The sequence below is a fragment of the Ovis canadensis genome, chromosome 1 (assembly GCF_042477335.2).
Source record: "Ovis canadensis isolate MfBH-ARS-UI-01 breed Bighorn chromosome 1, ARS-UI_OviCan_v2, whole genome shotgun sequence".
Taxonomy (NCBI): domain Eukaryota; kingdom Metazoa; phylum Chordata; class Mammalia; order Artiodactyla; family Bovidae; genus Ovis; species Ovis canadensis.
In genome coordinates, this window is record NC_091245.1 from 165,724,963 (window position 1) to 165,747,272 (window position 22,310).

Sequence of the window (22,310 nt, forward strand, 5' to 3'; positions counted from 1 at the left end):
AAATAACCATTAATGACATGCCACATCTTAAAAGTTTTTAGTGCTTGCCTAATGCTTGATGAATAAAATTGAAGATTATTCATATGATATTCAGTTTACTTGATAACCTAGGCCTTTCTAACATTTTTAAAACCTGCATTCATCTCAAACACACAGAATTTCCATATCTCATTCAATAGTTTCACCATAAATTTGTTCATGTTCAGAATTTCCTTTTTTTAAATAGGTTTATTCTTGTGCATATTTTGAACTGAAATAATCACATTTTCCAAATATAACAATTTTCCCCAATACTTTTCTCATATTAAAGTAAGAGTAAATAAAATCATATTCAGGCTAGTTTATGGTTTTATTTATACCAGCCTAACTAAATGTTTTTTTTTAATCTTCTGATATATATTCTTTTCACATTTACTGCATTGTTTTTCGAGGCCATCTATTAAGGATACAGAAATGAAAAAAGCAACATTGCTGACGGAGTTTTTTCTCACAGGACTTAAGTATCAACCACGGTGGCAAATCTCCTTGTTCTCGTTTTTCTTGGTGATATACCTCATCACCATTGTGGGAAACCTTGGTCTGATTGTTCTCTTCTGCAATGACCCTCACCTTCATATTCTCATCTTAATCCTTGGAAGATTGGCATTTGTTGATGCCTGGATATCCTCCATAGTGACTCCAAAGATGCTGGTCAACTTCTGTGGCAAGAGCAAAATTATCTCTCTCACTGAATGCAAGTTACACATTTTTTTCCCTTGCAATCAGTGTAACCACAGAATGCTTTTTGCTGGCAACAATGGCATATGATTGCTATGTGGCCATAGGCAAACCAGTGACACTATCCAGTGATTTTGACAGATAGACTGCGCATCTGGCTACTAGCTTTGTCATTTTTAGGTGGCCTTTCTCATGCCACACTTCATAACACTTTTTTATTCAAATTAACCTTTTGTGATTCCATCATAGTATAGCGCTTTTACTGTGATATTATACCATTGTTTAAGATGTCCTGTACTGACCCTTCCATTAATTTTCTGATAGTATTTGTTTTCTCTGGATCAATACAGGTGTTCACCTTTCTCATGTTCTTGTGTCTTATTCACTTGTTCTCTTCACAATTTTAAAAAGAAGTCTGTTGAAGGCCTGAGGAAGACCTTCTCCACCTGTGGCGCCCACCCGCTGTCTGTCTCTTTACATTATGTGCCTCTTTTCATGCATGTGTGCCGTGGATCTGCACAGGCAGATGATCAGGCTATGATGGGCTCTCTATTTTACCTTGTCATAATTCCTTTGTTAAATCTAATTATCTACAGCTTGAGAAATAAGAAAGCCATAGATTCACTGACAAAAATGTTAAAAAGAAATGAGTAGATATCATACTAATAAACGTTCTTTTTTCATTAAAACAACACAAAATATTACAGGTTAGATGTTGCGACATGCTGATTAGTGTTCAAAGCTTTTACATTTATAATTGTCCTATTATTTTAATGACTTAAGATGTTAGTGCTTAACAATACTTTAAAGCATTTGTTCATCTTATTCTAAAATATATAAGGTATTTAATCAATTGTTTATGTCATAGAAAAGTAAAGTAGAAAACAAACGGAAATATTTCATATGTTTGCATGTTCTTCAATGTGTGACTTTATAAATTCGAGCTATACTAAGCTAGTGGAGTTCCTCTGAATAGTTTATCATGTATTTGATACTCACACAGCTGTAGAGCCTCGTATCACATGCAACTCCACAAGAAGGCAGGTTTGTCTTTGAATGAACAGAAGTATTCCCAGAATTCTGCCTGCCATCAAAAGGTATTACTTTCTAATTTATCTGACTGATCATTAATCTTTAGTAGGGATGAACTCTCATATCACATAAAGAAATAGAAATTAGAAAATAATGAGGAAAAATGGCATTAGAAGATATTAAGTCAGAGCTACAGTGTAAAAGATGCCCTTAGCTAGTGTGCTTTTTTAGAGAAAGGCAAAGAGGCAAGTTGTCTCTCACTGTCTGTGACACTTTCTAAGGACCTTTCTAGCTTTGTTTGTATTTGAAGGTCAATCTGAAAAACTTCACTGATTTAGAAAACTAACAGATTACAATGATTTAAGTTGGGTAGGCATAGAAGAGAAGAAAAAAAAGGAAAGAAAATGGTCAATTTTTCTAGAATTAAAAATCGGCAAAAGATTAAGATTTTAAGAACAGTAATATACTGTTAACAGTTAACAATAACAGTAGTTGTTATTGGAGTGTGTTGTTGACAATGAGGAGCTTTAAATGTATATTTGTTGTTGTCATTGTTCAGGCGCTAAGTTGTGTCTGAATCTTCGTGACCCCATGGACTGAAGCACAACCAGGCTCCCCTGTCCTTCACTATCTTCTAGGCATGTTCACTGAGTTGGTGATGCTACCTAATCATCTCATCCTCTGCTGCCCTCTTCTCCTTTTGCCTTCAATCTTTCCCAGCATCGGGGTCTTTTCCAATGAGTCAGGTCTTTGCATCAAGTGGCTGAAATACTGGAACTTCAGCTTCAGTATTACTCCTTCCAATGAATATTCAGGATTGATTTCCCTTAGGATTGACTGGTTTGATCTCCATGCAGTCCAAGGGACTCTCAAGAGTCTTCTCCAGCACTACAATTCAAAGGCATCAATTCTTTGGTGCTCAGCTTCTTTATGGCCCAACTCTCACATCCAGACAGGACTACTGGAAAAACCATAGCTTTGGTTATACGGACCTCTGTCAGCAAAGTGATGTCTCTGCTTTTAAATATGTTGTCTAGGTTTGTCATAGCTTTCCTTACAAGGAGCAAGCATCTTTTAATTTCATGGCTTCAGTAATCATGTGCAGTGATTTTGGAGCCCAAGAAAATAAAATCTGTCACTGCTTTTACTTCTTCCCTTCTATTTGCCATGAAGTGATTGCAATTATCTTAGTTTTCAGAATTTTGAGTTTTAAGCCAGCTTTTTCACTCTTCTCTTTTAGCCTCATCAAGAGGCTTTTCAGTCCCTTTTTAGTTTCTGCCATTAGAGTGGTATGATCTACATATCTGAGGTTGTTGGTATTTCTCCCAGCAATCTTGATCCCAGCTTGTGAGTCATCCAGTCTGGCATTTCACATGATGTACTCTGGCTTCTCTGATGGCTCAGATGGTAAAGAAACTGCCTGCAATGCAAGACACCCAAGTTCTATCCCTGGGCTGGGAAGATCCCCTGGAGAAGGGGATGGCTACTGGCTCCAGTATTCATGTCTGGAGAATTCCATGGACAGAGGGGCCTGGTGGGCTACAGTCCGCAGGGTCGCAAAGAGCTGGACATGACTGAGCAATTAACACACATTCTGTGTATAGGTTAAATAAACAAGGTGACAATATATGGTCTTGTTGCACTCCTTTCCCAGTTGTGAACCAGTCAGTCGTTCCATGTAAGGTTCTAACCATTGCTTTTTGACATGCATACAGGTTTCTCAGAAGACAGGTAAGGTGGTCTGGTATTCCCATGTCTTTAAGAATTTTCCACAGTTTGTTGTGATTCACACAGTCAAAGCCTTTCATGTAGTCAATGAAGCAGAAGTAGATGTTTTTCTGGAATTCCTTGCTTTCTCTATGATCCAATGAATGTCAAAGATAAAACAACTTTGAGATGATACAAGGTTATATAGCTCAGTGGGCGGATGGGAAGGACATGGAAATAAACAAGAGTTTGGATGTTTGTGCCTTCAAGTCCTTAAATGTCCATTTTATCACACTACATACTCTAAGAATAATAAGTGATTCATCTTCAGCTCCACCCATCTCTTCATCTCACCACTGATTCTATGTATATTCTTTCTGATACCACTGAGACCCTCACCTTCATAACTACATATCTTTTTGATTTACAAAACTCAAGTTACTTTTCCTCCCATTTTGTGGATCCTCTCTTATTTCCCAAACACAGCTGCCAAATTATTCTTTGTATGTAGAACTAGGAGCAAATCATATATTAGACATTATAAATGCTTTCAGAATATGAATTTTTTTAACTTCTGAGAAGATATTAATACCATTTAAATGACACAACAGACTGGTTCCAAATAGGAAAAGGAGTATGTCAGTACGTCAAGGCTGTATATTGTCACCCTGCTTATTTAACTTCTATGCAGAGTACATCATGAGAAATGCTGGACTGGAAGAAACACAAGCTGGAATCAAGATTGCCAGGAGAAATATCAGTAACCTCAGATATGCAGATGACACCACCCTTATGGCAGAAAGTCAAGAGGAACTAAAAAGCCTCTTGATGAAAGTGAAAGTGGAGAGTGAAAAAGTTGGCTTAAAGCTCAACATTCAGAAAATGAAGATCATGGCATCCAGTCCCATCACTTCATGGAAAATAGATGGGGAAAGAGTGGAAACAGTGTCAGACTTTATTTTTGGGGGCTCCAAAATCACTGCAGATGGTGACTGCAGCCATGAAATTAAGAGACACTTACTCCTTGGAAGAAAAGTTATGACCAACCTAGATAGTATATTCAAAAGCAGAGACATTACTTTGCCAACTAAGGTCTGTCTAGTCAAGGCTATGGTTTTTCCTGTGGTCATGTATGGATGTGAGAGTTGGACTGTGAAGAAGGCTGAGTGCCAAAGAATTGATGCTTTTGAACTGTGGTGTTGGAGAAGACTCTTGAGAGTCCCTTGGACAGCAAGGAGATCCAACCAGTCCATTCTGAAGGAGATCAGCCCTGGGATTTCTTTGGAAGGACTGATGCTAAAGCTGAAACTCCAGTACTTTGGCCACCTTATACAAAGAGTTGACTCATTGGAAAAGACTGTGATGCTGGGAGGGATTGGGGGCAGGAGGAGAAGGGGACGACAGAGGATGAGATGGCTGGATGGCATCATGGACTCAATGGACGTGAGTCTGAGTCAACTCCGGGAGATGGTGATGGACAGGGAGGCCTGGTGTGCTGTGATTTATGGGGTCGCAAAGAGTTGGACACGACTGAGTGACTGAACTGAACTGAACTATTTGAATGAAATGACTAACAGTATTGTCATGATATTTCCTTCTACTTTTCGATATAAAGCAAGAAACTTGCTAAACGTACTGTGAGTATTTGTGTTAACATAGGGTTGTGTGGTTAACATAACCAATATGATACAAATATATAATCTATATATATAGATATCTATCTATCTAAATGTATATCATATAAAGAGTTTTATTATAAGATATTGGCACATATAATTATAGAGACTGAGAGTCTGCCCTCTGCAAGCAGGAGACCCAAGGAAATAGATGTTCATAGTTCAAAGGCCTGAGACAGTAGAATCAATAGTATACATTTCCATCTGAGTCTGAAATCTTAAGAACCAAAACCATCAAAGACATGGGAAGATCAATGTCTGAGACAAGCAGAGAGAAAATTCAACGATCCACTGCTTTGTTGTTGTTGTTGTTAAATTAGGGAGAGGCATCTGCTTTACTCAGTCTACTGCTGCTGCTACTAAGTCGCTTCAGTCGTGTCTGACTCTGTGCAGCCCCATAGACGGCAGCCCACAAGGCTCCTCCATCCATGGGATTTTCCAGGCAAGAACTCTGGAGTGGGGTGCCACTGCTTTCTCTACTCAGTCTACTAACTCCAAACTAATCAGGTCTGGAACCACCCTCACAGACACACATCCATAGGTAATATTTTCAAGATATCTGGATATCCCATGGCCCAGAGAAGCTGATACATAAAGTGAGCCATCACAAGTTTTTGTTATCAATTTGACACCTATACATTATTCCTTACTGTATTTAATCTTCAAATAAAGACAACAAGGTCATAATTCTGCCTAACATGATACAACTATGCTGTATACAACTGAAAATGCACTAAGCCTTTCCTCAGATGAGAAGGTCAAATCCTTAAGTGATGTTTACTCTCACTTAATATCTGGGAACTTAATACTATGATGTCTAATTAACAATGCTTAATTACAGTGATATATAGTCAATACATCTTATGTTGTATGACAAGGAATAGGGAATAATAGTGGAAAGAAAACAAATATATTATCTGTATATGTATAAACACACACACACACACACACACACACGTATTCTTACCAAAACAGGAAGAAAATACATACAGCAGCATTACTGTCTTCATATCTGTAACTGATGACATGGCATTTAAAACTTTATACACTTACATATTCTTCCACTACCAGTCATATTCCCATTGACTTCAGGAAGTACTGAAGCTAATTATTGCTATTTACCTGGTGGGGTGACACAAATCTAATGACCCAAGGTAGCCTGAGTCATTAGAACTCCTGCCCAAATGGTTTGTTAAAGTTTGCCACTGAGCTTAATCATAGGGAAGAGCCTCTAAGAGAGGTGCTATAAAGTTTTTTATAAGAGCAACAATAATTTAAAAAGAAATTTCAATATCTAATATGATCTAAAATCTTAAATTAAAATTTAGTATCATTTCTATCATTTAGTCTTATTGTTTTAATTTCCATTTTTATGTTTTATAATATGCATAATATTTTAGCAGTGTGGTACATCTATCTAATTTATAAATAAAATGTGTATATTTAGAAACATACCAAATGACTTTACTGACATGAATGTACACCAAAAATGGTTTGGAATCTCTCATATTGTATAGCAACCAGCAGTTGGAAGATAGGTGAAATACATAAGGAGATGAGACAATCTGGGGGAAATTCTAGAATGAAAGAATGAGATCAAGTATAGAACTCAGGGGAACATTAGTATAATTAAGGAAAAAGAAAGAAACACAACTCAGCATAAAAGACTCAGATGGAACAATCAGGAAGATTGAAGCAGTGAGTGTTATCACAGAAGCTAAAAGTGAAGATTTTCAGTAGAGTCAAAGTCTACAGTTTGGTTAGAAAGATAATTAGATGTTCTTTGGAGCAGGCATTCAGAGTTAGTTGTGACTTTAAGAAGAAATAGGATTTGATAAATTGGAAAGGACAGAAAAAAATCAATGGAAAGGAACCAAAACAGAACAACTTCCAATCTAATTCTCCATTCACTTTATATTACCTGTTCTCTTTATATTATGTATAAGTAAACTTCTACCACTCTAGTTTGCTATTACTCTTTTATTTAGGTCTTGCTCTTTCAAGTTTCTAGGCTTTTATCATTTGATTCCGTCATGCTAATTCTTTCCTCATGTGCTTTGCTTATAAAATCCTAATTTATCTTCAAGGTTCATCAGGAATGACAATTCCACTTAGAAACCTTTTTTTTAAATTCATCCAGGTCACAATTAACTTTGTTCACTATATTTTAATATAACTTATTTATACTTTTTTATATCACAGCCTAAATTGCTTGGTAGTTAGCAATGTAAGTGTCTCTGTCATCACTAGGAGATTCTAATCAGAAGCATTTGTAAAACTTGAGAATGTCTTATCCCCCTACGCTCACATTTTGTGCTCACTTTACCCACCATCTTTTCCAACACCATGTCTATTGCAGCACTTGATTAAGGTTAAACTGAACTGAAATTTTAAAATAAAAAAGCACATACTGAGGATCTAGCTCAGTTTGTGAATGCAGGTTCCAAATACATATGACACGGTCAGTGACTTGCTGACTTAAGCATATATAGTCAAGACTTAAAATCAAGACACATACAAGTCATACTTGATCAAGTAGCAAATGCAATATAAAAACAAGTATCATGTATACTTTGGTCACTTGATGTGAAGAGCCAACTCATTAGAAAAGACTCTGATGCTGGGAAAGACTGAAGGCAGGAAGAGAAGCAGATGACAGAGGATGAGATGGTTGGTTGGCATCACCAACTCAATGGACATGAGTTGAGCAAGCTCTGGGAGATGGTAAAGGACAAGGAAGCCTGGCATGCTGCACTTCATGGGGGTGGCAAAGAGCGGAAATGACTGAGAGACTGAACAGCAATAATCTTGTATATTAGGAAATGAAAAAATAAATTTAAGGACCTAGGAAAGTCCTTAAGGGGAGATTTGATTTGAGATGAGGATGGTGTAGTTCTTGGAGGAGAGAGGAAGACAATGTTTTAGATGAGGGAAACATAAGCAAATTAATTAAACAGGTGCACAGAAAGTGAAGAGAGTCACATGGCCAAGTGCTCTGAGGTGAGAGGAATAAAGAAAGGTGACAGGCAAAATACAGACAGACTGTGTAGCATCTGAAAAGACCAAAAAAAAAAAAAAAAAAAAAAGGTCTTGTGTGAAAAACCCATGAAAGACCTTGCAAATTCTTGAGTAGGAGAGTATAATTTTTTCATTCACTGGACAAATATTTGTTGAGCACTACAAAATGTCACATATTGTTTAAAGTGTTAGAAATATACAGGGGTGAACATAACAGAGAAATCCCTTTCCTCTTAAGTCTATATGCTAATGGTGATTGGGTGGAAGGAGTGACTGACTGACTCCTTGTGATACAATAACAAATAAATATGTAGCATATCGAAGGTGATTAATGGAATGAAGGTTCTTGAGAGTCCCTTGGACTGCAAGGAGATCAAACGAGTCAATCCTAAAGGAAATCAACCCTGAATACTCATTGGTAGGACTGATGCTGGAGCTGAAGCTCCAATACTTTGGCCACCTGATGTGAAGAACTGACTCATTGAAAAAGACCCTGATGTTGGGAAAAATTGAAGGCAGGAGAAGGGGATGAGAGAGGATGAGATGGCTGGATGGCATCACGGACTCAATGGACATGAGTTTGAGCAAACTCTGGGAAATAGTTAAGGACCGGGAAGGCTGGTATGCTGCAGTCCATGGGGCTCACAAAGAGTCGGACACAATTTAGTGACTGAACAACAAAGTGGAAGGAAGGGGAAAAATAAGGTAAGAAAGATAATAGCAGCTGAGGGAAACTGAAAAGGTAGGAGAAACATCTCAGTAATTCATATGTAGGGATAAATAATGATATTACAGTTTTCAAAGAGGTTTTTAAAAGATACTGGGACAAATGTAAGTAACAGAGTAAAGTTAATGACCCTGGCTGAACCTATCACATCTTTTAGTCTCCTTTCAAAATTCTAATAATCTTTCATAAGGCATATTAATTGTTTCAGTAAAAGGTAAAATTAATGAGACTATTTTCAGTTCATTTAAAATTTATGCAGATAATAAACAGCATCTAATAAGAATATATATAATAATTAGCAAGGTGACCATCAAACAACTTTAGTCTTACAAGGCATGTTTTTATGTGCTTCAACCTCATAGTCTTACAAGGCATCATTTTATGTGTAGGGGATTGAATCTCCCCACAGAAATACTCTCATGTCTGTGCAAGGAAATCCCTTAGGATTTGATGGAAAATTTTAACTTCGCATTGTAAGGAACATAATTATTGACTCTGACCTATTTGCAGTTTCCTGATTTTCATTCTTTTAATCCCAAATGTTTTAGAGGCCAAAGTTTATATTCTGAAATTCTGTAAGACCTAAGACCAAGAAGGAAACATGAGGTCCTACAAAACATTCTTAGTGAAATTTAGGTAAGGGAGATATTCTAATTTATTTTTACTTTTAGTATTAACATCCATTTATATATTTATCTGCAATTATTAAGCATTTTTAGTTGTTATTAGGTTTCAACTATGCCATTATCTTTCTAGCTCTTTTCAGAACTGAATTGTGGAAAATTCAGGATGAGATTCAAACTGTTATTCACAATGACCTTTTCAGATTAAGGTAGAACTTCAAAATATACAGGTAAAGACAAAAAAGAACTCTATTAAATAATTCAGGCACTTACATTGAACATTTCTAACTCTGCTGAATAATTAAGTGGAGTATTTTTAGTACTTTAAAACAAACAACCAAAATTTTCAGTTGGTGTTTTTACTTTGATGTTTTGATTATGGAAAAATAAAACTATTTTGGCCAAAGAATTTATATTAGTAAACTTAACAGTTAACAGTCTTAGTGGATCACTAAATGATAGCTTTTTAAGAAGAAAACAAAATTTGTCCTCAAAAATTACATTAAGTTTTAAAGGGTTTTTGCTTCCAAGTTTATGAAAAACTGAAGTATAAAAGCAAGATTACTCTCATTTATTAGCTTTTATTCCACTGTGATATACTTTGGAAAATCTTACACAATTTTTTCAGAGTCCAAAATATAGTAGGTGAGCAGATTCAAATGAAAGGATACCTTCTTTTAAATTAAATATACATATGGCATTTATCATAAAACCATTATTTAACATATATAAGATGCTAATTTGATACATTTGTATATGGTAATACGATTGTCACTGTAACATTTAGGACTCTATCATGTCACATAATTGTCATTTCTGTGGTGGGAAAAATTAAGATCTAGTCTCAGTACTTTCAATGATTATGGTAAATATTTTTGTCTACATTCACTATACTGTGCATTAGATTCCAGGACTTATTTATCTATTAGTCACAAATTTGTACCCTTAAACAACATTACTCCTATTCTCTTATTCCTTATCCCCTAGTAATACCATTTTACTCTGTTTTCATAAGTATTGCTTTTTTAGATCCACATGTGAATTATACCATGCAGTATTTGTCTTTCTCTCTCTCTCTCTCTTTTTTTTTTTAACTTTATTTTACTTTACAATACTATATTGGTTTTGCCATACATTGACATGAATCCACCACGGGTGTATACAAGCTCCCGATCCTGAATCCCCCTCCCACCTCCCACCCCATATCATCTCTCTGAATCATCCCCGTGCACCAGCCCCAAGCATCCTGTATCCAGTATTTGTCTTTCTCAATTACTTAGCAAGCATAACGTCCTCCAGGTCCATTCATGTTTTCACAAATGGCAGAGTATCATTCTTCCTCATGGCTGAATAATATTCAATTGTGTGTGTGTGTTTGTGTATATGTATATATATATGTATGTATGTATGTATGCATGTATACATACATACACACCACACTATCCACCTTGTCTTCTTTATCCACCCATCCTATGATGGACACTAGGTGTCTTGTCTATTGTGGATAATGTTGCAATAAATATTACAGTGCAGATATCCCTTTTATAACTTGTTTTCATTTCCTTTTGATTATACACCCAGATGTGGCACTTAGGGATCATATGACAGTTTTATTTTTAATTTTTTGAGGAAAATCAATCTTATTTGTAATAGCTGAACCAATTTACATTCCCACCAATAGTGCATAAGAGTTCTCTTTTCTTTATATCTTTGCCAATACTTGTTATTTTTTGCCTTCTTGATGACAGGCATTCTGAGAGGTATAGGGTAATATCTTGTGTTTTTGACTTGCATTTTCCTAATGATTAGTGATACTAAATACCCTTTCATGTGCTGTTGATTATTTGAATGTCTTCTGGAAGAATACCCTTTTAGTTCCTCTGCCCACTTTTAAATCAGATTTACTTTTACCATTGAGTTGTATGAGTTCCTTATATATTTTGGATATTAATCCCCAATTTTTGAATGATGAGGTTTGAAAATTTTTCTTTGTAGACTCTTCTTCAAAATTAATAGACTCAACTTGCAGGAGAGGTCACTAAGGATCACTGATAGGATTCTGAAAACAACTTGACCCCTTCCAGGTCACTGGGATGGAGGCAGGGCTGAAATCAATACTGTTTTCTCTTTGTAGCACAGTACAGCTGTCATAAGAAGTACAAGTCACAGTTAACTTCAAAATATCTATAATTTAATAAGCTAATTGTGCCTTCAAATAAAAAAGGTAGATTATACATAAGGTATTCTAGATTGTGTTGCATATATAAGACATGCTTGAGAGCAGACAAAATGGAGATCAGTGTGATCTGGGACATTTAGCTTAAACTTTCTTAAATAGCCTTACATGTAAATTATGCTTCATGTAAAAAGAGTAAATGATTTAGATATATGGGCAAAAGCACCAGAAATAATCATGGACAGAGTCAGTATTTATGGAAATAGGTATGACACTAGGAAAAGGAATAAAAGACATGCTAATCAATGGATATTTAATTCCTTAGCTACCAAAGATTACTGTTTTTAAAACTGAGTAGGGAATAGTCCTCCCCTTAATCTTAGTAATCTTTGTGCAACTCCTAAGGCAAACCTTTAAGCTGTCTACTGTATTTTGTTTTCAAACAGGCATTCCACTGGGAGATTATATGAAAACTTTTGCTCAATGAAAAAAATATATATAAAGAAAAATTGATTTTAAAATTATTCTAAAAAATTTTAAATACTGACACTGAACTTATTTGAGGACACTGAACCAAATATGGATATCTTAAATTTGTACACTGTACTTGTGCAATTTCATAAAGACAAACTTTTCCCACTGTAAGCATCCTCCCTGGAATTATCAAAACAGTCTCATGAACCTGAGTTTTAGATTTGAGGTCATAGAAGCTGACATGTTAAGGGAACATATGTCCCTTAGAAGTCTGTGTGCCTGTATCACAGAGACAGTAGGAGAATCTGAAGAAGAAGCTCCTCTCCTTGTTGTAAAAATAAAAAATTTGAAGATAAAATAATACATGCTCTAAATTAGAATCTTATATTTCCATAATTCTTATCTCAACAAACAAGGTAGAGATGGCTGAGGATAACTGCTCCTTGGCAACTGAATTTATCCTCATAGGATTTACAGAACACCCAGATCTGAGGATTCTTCTGTTTCTGGTGTTCTTTATCATCTATCTGATCACCATGGTGGGGAATCTTGGCCTGGTGGCATTGATAGTAACAGAGCAACGTCTTCACACACCAATGTACATCTTCCTGGGTAATCTTGCTCTAATGGATTCCTGTTGTTCCTGTGCCATTACCCCCAAAATGTTGGAGAACTTCTTTTCTAAGGACAAAATGATTTCTCTCTATGAATGCATGGCACAATTTTATTTTCTCTGTCTTGCTGAAAGTGCAGACTCCTTTCTCCTGGCAGCAATGGCTTATGATCGCTTTGTGGCCATCTGCAAACCATTGCAGTACCACATCATGATGTCACAGAAACTCTGCATTAAGATGACCACAGGGGCGTACGTACCTGGAAACCTGCATTCTATGATTCACGTAGGGTTTCTGTTTAGGTTAACTTTCCGTGGGTCTCATCAAATCAATCACTTTTTTTGTGATGTTCTTCCATTATACAGACTCTCCTGTGTGGACCCTTATATCAATGAATTAATGATATTTATCTTTGGAGGATCAGTTCAAATATTCACTATTACCATAGTAATAATTTCTTACCTTTATATCATTTTCACAATTTTCAAGATGAAATCTAAAGAAGGAAGAAAGAAAGCTTTATCTACTTGTGCATCCCACTTTCTGTCTGTCTCAATATTCTATGGTTCTCTTCTCTTTACATACATTCGACCGAATTCAGTTAATGAAGAAGATAAAGATTTACCTGTTGCTATTTTTTATACTCTAGTTATTCCTTTATTAAACCCTTTTATTTATAGTTTAAGAAATAAGGAAGTAATAAATGTTATGAAAAAAATTATGAACATATCATAACATTCTGAAACAATTACCATGCCATGTGGACAGCCGATTGCAATTTGAGAAAACTTTTTTCAAAATCAAAGAATATTGAGAAAAATGGGAAATGACAACTTTCAATATAAAATATCAAACTATTAACACATGACTAGTTTCTGAGCTGAATAAACAAGTTCAGAAAAGAGACTTTCTGCTAAAATGTACTCCAAAATATGTTACTAGTTTTCATCAGGGATAAACTAAATAATTAATCTTGAGTAACATAAGAGTACTCTTGAGTAACACAAAACTGTGTTCCACTATGGTTAGTTCCAACAGTTACTATTAGTTTCAGAGTATAATAGTTACAATTTTCAACAAATCCTAGAACTAGAAGTTATATACAACAGTTGCCTTCATATTGCCTTAATATTGCTGGTAAATTTCTGCAATTGGAAGCCATAATCTAACAAACTCCTCATACCTCAAGTTCTCAAAAAATAATTCCTTCTTAGGCAATACCGTGTGACAGAAGTAAGCTATATATTTCCATTTGAATATAAATTTTGAGTTTGAGATATTCTATTTGAATATGAATTCACATAAAATATTTATTTCCTAATCAACACTTTCCTCTTTATTGTTAGTCAATTTTCTATCAACTTTCCTGAAATAGAGTATTTTCATTTATTGTTGATTTATCAATCTGTAGTTGAATATGTTGCTACTTATATTGATGCCCTTATGTATTTGATATTTTCATGCTGTTTACTTTTGACTGGCAGCCCATCATATATGACAGTCTAATTACTAAATATATTAATTAAATAAATGTTTTTTCCTCTCATATTACTATTTGACTTGCTTATTATGAATATCTCTATCCTGGGCTGATTCCAATTAAGAGTATTAATGCATGGATAGCATTAACAAAAACCTGGAGATGCTGATCACGCATAATTGAGACAGAAAATATTAATAATTCTACATTTATAAACAAAAGCATGTATTGATCCTTACATGTACTATTATGAAAGAAATAATTTACTGAGAACCTACCAACTGCTAGGCACTAAACCAAAACTTTCATATATGTTACCTACCAAATAGTTAGACAAGATTTTTCATGTCTTTCCACAGTAAAAATTCCACACATTGACAAGTCAAGAAAAGGGTTTATTACCAAAATGCCAAACCTAGAAATAATAAGCAGATTAACTGATGCATGTCATTCTTTGATCATTCTTTCATTTCCCTTTTTGCCCTCAATCCATTTTCCCACTTCCTTTCCTGTATTTATTTTATAATTAAGGACCACTGTCAAATTCAGACTCCTTCCCTTTCAAATGTCTTCTATCTACATTTGGACAATGAGGAGCAGTGTAACTAAAGACGGGGGAAAACCCATAATGTTTCTCCCCTCTTCCACTGCTAAAGAGAGTGTCTCTAAGCACAAGTTGCATCTAATCACTGAGTCTACCTACTGTAAGAAAGTTGCTCATGTGTGTGAAATCATAGATTATGTTAACTAACCACTCACCCTTGTAGAAACTCCTCACTAATAGTAATATCTGAGCTGCCTTACTATTCTGTTTGACTTTTTGATTTAACAATACTTTTGAACTGTTTACTAAATTAAATTTCTCTCCTTAACTAGTGGGCAAAGTCTTTGTTTTCCTGCATTGTTCCTCTTACAATGACTATATAAATTTTAAAACCTTTACATAATAATAAAACAGCAGAGTTAATAGCCAGATAAAATACAAAAAAATTGAAGATATTTATGAAAGAAAGAAAATGGTTAACACATATATAAGAAACTACTATAATTCATAAAAGACATGCAAACATCTGAGTGAAAGGAAGGGGCAATGGACATTCAACAGAAAAAATTGCAAATCTAATAATCTTAAGAAATATATTTCACTTATTTCAATTTAAATATGTGAAATTAATTATTTTTGGCTTTATTTATTTTACTTCTATTGTATGAGGGGAAGATCTATCAGTTTGGGAAACATTTAAAAGGATATGACACAAAATAGAAAGCCCAGAGATAAATCCACACACCTATGGACACCTTATCGTTGACAAAGGAGGAAAGAATATACAATGGAGTAAAGACAATCTCTTTAACAAGTGGTGCTGGGAAAACTGGTCAACCACTTGTAAAAGAATGAAACTAGAACACTTTCTAACACCATACACAAAAATAAACTCAAAATGGATTAAAGATCTAAACATAAGACCAGAAACTATAAAACTCCTAGAGGAGAACATAGGCAAAACACTCTCCGACATACATCACAGCAGGATCCTCTATGACCCACCCCCCACAATACAGGAAATAAAAGCAAAAATAAACAAATGGGATCTAATTAAACTTAAAAGCTTCTGCACAACTAAAGGAACTATAAGCAAGGTGAAAAGACAGCCTTTGGAATGGGAGAAAATAATAACAAATGAAGCAACTGACAAACAACTAATCTCAAAAATATACAAGCAACTCATGCAGCTCAATTCCAGAAAAATAAATGACCCAATAGAAAAATGGGCCAAAGAACTAAATAGACATTTCTCCAAAGAAGACATACAGATGGCTAACAAACACATGAAAAGATGCTCAACATCACTCATTATCAGAGAAATGCAAATCAAAACCACAGTGAGGTACCATTTCATGTCAGTCAGAATGGTTGCGATCCTGGAGGGAGGGAAACATGGCGGAGGAATAGGACGGGAAGATCACGTTCTCCCTCACAAATTCCTCAAAAGAACATTTCAACGCCGAGCAAACTCCACAAAACAACTTCTGTAGGCTGGCAGAGGACATCAGGCAACCAGAAAAGCAGACCATTCTCTTCAAAACAGGTAGGAAAAAATATAAACGACGAAAAAGGAGACAAAGGAGGTGGGGAGGGAGCTCCGTCCCGGGAAGGGAAGCCCGTCCCGGGAAGGGAATTTTAAGAAGAGAGGTTTCCAAACACCAGGAAACACTCTCCCTGCCGAGTCTGTGGCGAGCCTTGGAAACACAGAGGGCAACATAACGGGAAGGAAAAATAGATAAATAATTAAAACCAACAGATTACAAGCCCAACAGTAACTCCCCCAGCGGAAAAGCAGCACAGACGCCTGCATCCGCCATTGGGAAGTGGGGGCAGGGCAGGGACGCGCGGGAGGCGCGGGCTGCAGAGCTTTGTAAGAATCGGGCAGGAATGCCCCACGCGCAACCAGAACGATCTAACCTGGGCTAGCAAACCAGACTGTGGGATAGCTACCATGCGAAAAGCTCGAACATAAGACGCCGCCAGGACTGAGCACAGAACAAAGGACGGAGCGGAAAAAGCCGGCTGCAGACCATTCCCCGCCGGGGACAGGCAGCCAGAGCCGTAAGGACTGGAAAGGGGCAATTGCAGACCCGGAGAGACTTTACTTACCTAACTGCAAGCAGGCTCCTTTGCTAAGACTTCTGGGGGTGCTGGACAGTCACAGTCTGCTTCACGGGGTGCGCCAGCGGTCCACCCAGAAAGCTGAGCAGCAGCAGCAGAAAAGGTGACAAGCCGCGGCGATTGCGCTCGCCAAACTCCTGAGCTACTCGGACCTGGGAAGGGCACAAAGCGCAGTCCCAGCCGCATTTGTGCCTCTGAGGGCTGCCTGAGGGCCGAACCTGAGCGGCTTGGACCGGGGAAGTGCACGCAGCCTAGGGCCGGCCCCAGACGGTTCCCGGCTGAGCATCGTAGAGCCGGAGCGGTTTGTGCGCCGCGAGAAAGGACAGGTCAAGCGGGGCAGAGATACTGTGTACACACGACAGTGCTATTTGTATGCAGCATCCCCCCTCCCCACAGCGCGACTGAACTAGTGAGCCTAAAAACCAGCAAACAGAAGAAATTAAACAGAGGAAACCACCTTGGAAGTGAGCCCACACGGCCCATAACATCAGAGAAGAGCCAGATATATTTTTAATTTTTTAATATTTTTAAAATCATTCTTTTTTTTTTTTGCCTTTTGCTTTTTTTTTATTTTTTTCCGAGCTTTTTTTTAATTGTTAAGTCTTCTATTTCTCCTCTAATTTTTATTTCTATAACCTAGTATTACTATTTTTAAAAAAAAAAAAAGACTTTTTTTTTTTTTTTTTTTTTAAGGCAAACACCATATATACTCTTTGGATGGTTGTTGGTGTTTTGGTCTTTTTTGTTTGTTTGTTTGTTTGTTTTTTAATAATTCTTTTTTTTTCTTTCTTCCTTTTTCCTTCTGCTTTTCTTTAATATTGTATCTTTGAAAATCCAACCTCTACTCCAGATTTTTAATCTTTGTTGTCAATTTTGTACATTTAAAAACCCAAACTTCACTACCCAAGTTTACCTGAGAGTGAGATTACTGGCTTGTCCACTCTCTCCTCCTCTGGCCTCTCCTTTTTCTCCACCAGGTGGCCTCTGTCTCTTTTCTCCCCCATCTCTTCTCTATCCAACTCTGTGAATCTCTGTGTGTTCCAGACGGTAGAGAACACCTAAGGAACTGGTTACTGGCAGGATTTGTCTCTCTCCTACTCATTCCTCTCTCTTATCCTCCTGGTCACCTCTGTCTACTTCCTCCCTCTCCTCTTCCCCGTATAACTCTGTAAATACCTCTGAGCAGTCCAGACTATAGAGCGCACATAAGGAAGAGACTACTGGCTAGCTTGCTCTCTCCTCTCTTGATCTCACCGCATCTCATTCCAGTTACCTCTAACTACCCCCTCCATCTTCTCTTCTCCTTGTAACTCAGTGAACCTCTCTGAGTGTCCCTCAAGGTGGAGAAACTTTTCATCTTTAACCTAGATGTTTTATCATCGGTGCTGTATAGATGGAGAAGTCTAGAGGCTACTGTAAAAATAAAACTGAAAACCAGAAGCAGGAAGCTTAAACCCAAAGCCTGAAAACATTAGAGAACTCTTGAATTCAGGGAACATTAAGCAATAGGAGCTCATCAAATGCCTTCATACCTACACTGAAACCAAGCTCCACCCAAGGGCCAACAAGTTCCAAAACAAGACATACCACGCAAATTCTCCAGCAACACAGGAACACTCCCCTGAGCCTCAATATACAGGCAGCTCAAAATTATCCCAAAACCTTTGATGTCTCATAACCCATTAAGGGTCACTCCACTGCACTCCAGAGAGAAGAAACCCAGCTCCACCCACCAAAACTCCAACACAAGCCTCCCTAACCAGGAAACCTTGACAAGCCACTGATAGAACCCCACCCAAAGTGAGGAAGCTCCATAATAAAGAGAACTCCACAAATTATCAGAATATAAAAAGGCCACCCCAAACGCAGCAATATAACCAAGATGAAGAGACAGAGGAATACTCAGCAGGTAAAGGAACAGGAGAGTTGCCCACCAAACCAAACAAAAGAGGAAGAAGTAGGGAATCTACCGGAGAAGGAATTCCGAATACTGATAGTGAAAATGATCCAAAATCTTGAAATCAAAATGGAAACACAGATAAATAGCCTAGAGACAAGGATTGAGAAGATGCAAGAAAGGTTTAACAAGGACCTAGAAGAAATAAAAAAGAGTCAAAATATAATGAATAACACAATAAATGAGATCAGAAACACTCTGGAGGCAACAAATAGTAGAATAACGGAGGCAGAAGATAGGATTAGTGAAATAGAAGATAGAATGGTAGAAATAAATGAATCAGAGAGGAAACAAGAAAAACGAATTAAAAGAAACGAGGACAATCTCAGAGACCTCCAGGACAATATGAAACGCTCCAACATTCGAATTATAGGAGTCCCAGAAGAAGAAGACAGAAAGAAAGATCATGAGAAAATCCTTGAGGAGATAATAGTTGAAAACTTCCCTAAAATGGGGAAGGAAATAATCACCCAAGTCCAAGAAACACAGAGAGTCCCAAATAGGATAAACCCAAGGCGAAACACCCCAAGACACATATTAATCAAATTAACAAAGATCAAACACAAAGAACAAATATTAAAAGCAGCAAGGGAAAAACAACAAATAACACACAAGGGGATTCCCATAAGGATAACAGCTGATCTGTCAATAGAAACTCTTCAGGCCAGGAGGGAATGGCAAGACATACTTAAAGTGATGAAAGACAATAACCTACAGCCCAGATTACTGTACCCAGCAAGGATCTCATTCAAATACGAAGGAGAAATCAAAAGCTTTACAGACAAGCAAAAGCTGAGAGAATTCAGCACCACCAAACCAGCTCTCCAACAAATTCTAAAGGATATCCTCTAGACAGGAAACACGAAAAGGGTGTATAAACCCGAACCCAAAACAATAAAGTAAATGGCAACGGGATCATACTTATCAATAATTACCTTAAACGTAAATGGGTTGAACGCCCCAACCAAAAGACAAAGACTGGCCGAATGGATACAAAAACAAGACCCCTCTATATGCTGCTTACAAGAGACCCACCTCAAAACAAGGGACACATACAGACTGAAAGTGAAGGGCTGGAAAAAGATATACCACGCAAATAGAGACCAAAAGAAAGCAGGAGTGGCAATACTCATATCCGATAAAATAGACTTTAAAACAAAGGCTGTGAAAAGAGACAAAGAAGGCCACTACATAATGATCAAAGGAACAATCCAAGAAGAAGATATAACAATTATAAATATATATGCACCCAATATAGGAGCACCACAATATGTAAGACAAATGCTAACAAGTATGAAAGGGGAAATCAACAATAACACAATAATAGTGGGAGACTTTAATACCCCACTCACACCTATGGACAGATCAACTAAACAGAAAATTAACAAAGAAACGCAAACTTTAAATGATACATTAGATCAGTTAGACCTAATTGATATCTATAGGACATTTCACCCCAAAACAACGAATTTCACCTTTTTTTCAAGTGCTCATGGAACCTTCTCCAGGATAGACCACATCCTGGGCCATAAATCTAAACTTGATAAATTCAAAAAAATCGAAATCATTCCAAGCATCTTTTCTGACCATAATGCATTAAGATTAGATCTCAATTACAGGAGAAAAACTATTAAAAATTCCAACATATGGAGGTTGAACAACACACTTCTGAATAACCAACAAATCACAGAAGAAATCAAAAAAGAAATCAAAATATGCATAGAAACTAATGAAAATGAAAACACAACAACCCAAAACCTGTGGGACACTATAAAAGCAGTGCTAAGAGGAAAGTTCATAGCAATACAGGCATACCTCAAGAAGCAAGAAAAAAGTCAAATAAACAACCTAACTCTACAACTAAAGCAACTAGAAAAGGAAGAGTTGGAGAACCCCAGAGTTAGTAGAAGGAAAGAAATCTTAAAAATTAGGGCAGAAATAAATGCAAAAGAAACAAAAGAGACCATAGCAAAAATCAACAAAGCCAAAAGCTGGTTCTTTGAAAGGATAAATAAAATTGACAAACCATTAGCCAGACTCATCAAGAAGCAAAGAGAGAAAAATCAAATCAATAAAATTAGAAATGAAAATGGAGAGATCACAACAGACAACACAGAAATACAAAGGATCATAAGAGACTACTATCAGCAGTTGTATGCCAATAAAATGGACAACATGGAAGAAATGGACAAATTCTTAGAAAAGTACAATTTTCCAAAACTGAACCAGGAAGAAATAGAAAATCTTAACAGACCCATCACAAGCACGGAAATTGATACTGTAATCAGAAATCTTCCAGCAAACAAAAGCCCAGGTCCAGATGGCTTCACAGCTGAATTCTACCAAAAATTTCGAGAAGAGCTAACACCTATCCTCCTCAAACTCTTCCAGAAAATTGCAGAGGAAGGTAAACTTCCAAACTCATTCTATGAGGCCACCATCACCCTAATACCAAAACCTGACAAAAATGTCACAAAAAAAGAAAACTACAGGCCAATATCTCTGATGAACATAGATGCAAAAATCCTGAACAAAATTCTAGCAATCAGAATCCAACAACACATTAAAAAGATCATACACCATGACCAAGTGGGCTTTATCCCAGGGATGCAAGGATTCTTCAATATCCGCAAATCAATCAATGTAATTCACCACATTAACAAATTGAAAAATAAAAACCATATGATTATCTCAATAGATGCAGAGAAGGCCTTTGACAAAATTCAACATCCATTTATGATAAAAACTCTCCAGAAAGCAGGAATAGAAGGAACATACCTCAACATAATAAAAGCTATCTATGACAAACCCACAGCAAACATTATCCTCAATGGTGAAAAATTGAAAGCATTTCCCCTAAAGTCAGGAACAAGACAAGGGTGTCCACTTTCACCGCTACTATTCAACATAGTTCTGGAAGTTTTGGCCACAGCAATCAGAGCAGAAAAAGAAATAAAAGGAATCCAAATTGGAAAAGAAGAAGTAAAACTCTCACTGTTTGCAGATGACATGATCCTCTACATGGAAAACCCTAAAGACTCCACCAGAAAATTACTAGAGCTCATCGATGAATATAGTAAAGTTGCAGGATATAAAATCAACACACAGAAATCCCTTGCATTCCTATACACGAATAATGAGAAAGTAGAAAAAGAAATTAAGGAAACAATTCCATTCACCATTGCAACAAAAAGAATAAAATACTTAGGAATATATCTACCTAAAGAAACTAAAGACCTATATATAGAAAACTATAAAACACTGATGAAAGAAATCAAAGAGGACACTAATAGATGGAGAAATATACCATGTTCATGGATTGGAAGAATCAATATAGTGAAAATGAGTATACTACCCAAAGCAATTTACAAATTCAATGCAATCCCTATCAAGCTACCAGCCACATTTTTCACAGAACTAGAACAAATCATTTCAAGATTT

General features: G+C 36.6%; 1 protein-coding gene and 1 pseudogene across 1 annotated transcript; both read left to right on the forward strand.

Annotated features, from left to right (window-relative positions):
• Positions 1 to 453: 453 nt before the first annotated feature.
• LOC138430548 (olfactory receptor 5H1-like) lies at positions 454 to 1,383 on the forward strand (annotated as a pseudogene).
• Positions 1,384 to 12,572: 11,189 nt separating this feature from the next.
• LOC138418822 (olfactory receptor 5K1-like) lies at positions 12,573 to 20,932 on the forward strand. The gene is made up of 2 exons (XM_069550697.1): positions 12,573 to 13,489; positions 20,070 to 20,932. Exons 1-2 carry the CDS (start codon positions 12,573 to 12,575, stop codon positions 20,095 to 20,097), a joined length of 945 nt encoding a protein of 314 aa, XP_069406798.1. The 3' UTR covers positions 20,098 to 20,932.
• The last annotated feature ends 1,378 nt before the right edge of the window (positions 20,933 to 22,310 follow it).

Coding starts and splice junctions, on each gene's coding strand:
- LOC138418822 (XM_069550697.1), top strand. CDS start 12,573: ATGGCTGAGGATAACTGCTCCTTGGCAACTGAATTTATCCTCATAGGA. Junction 13,490..20,069: donor GTTATGAAAAAAATTATGAA/CATATCATAACA, acceptor TACATAATGATC/AAAGGAACAATCCAAGAAGA.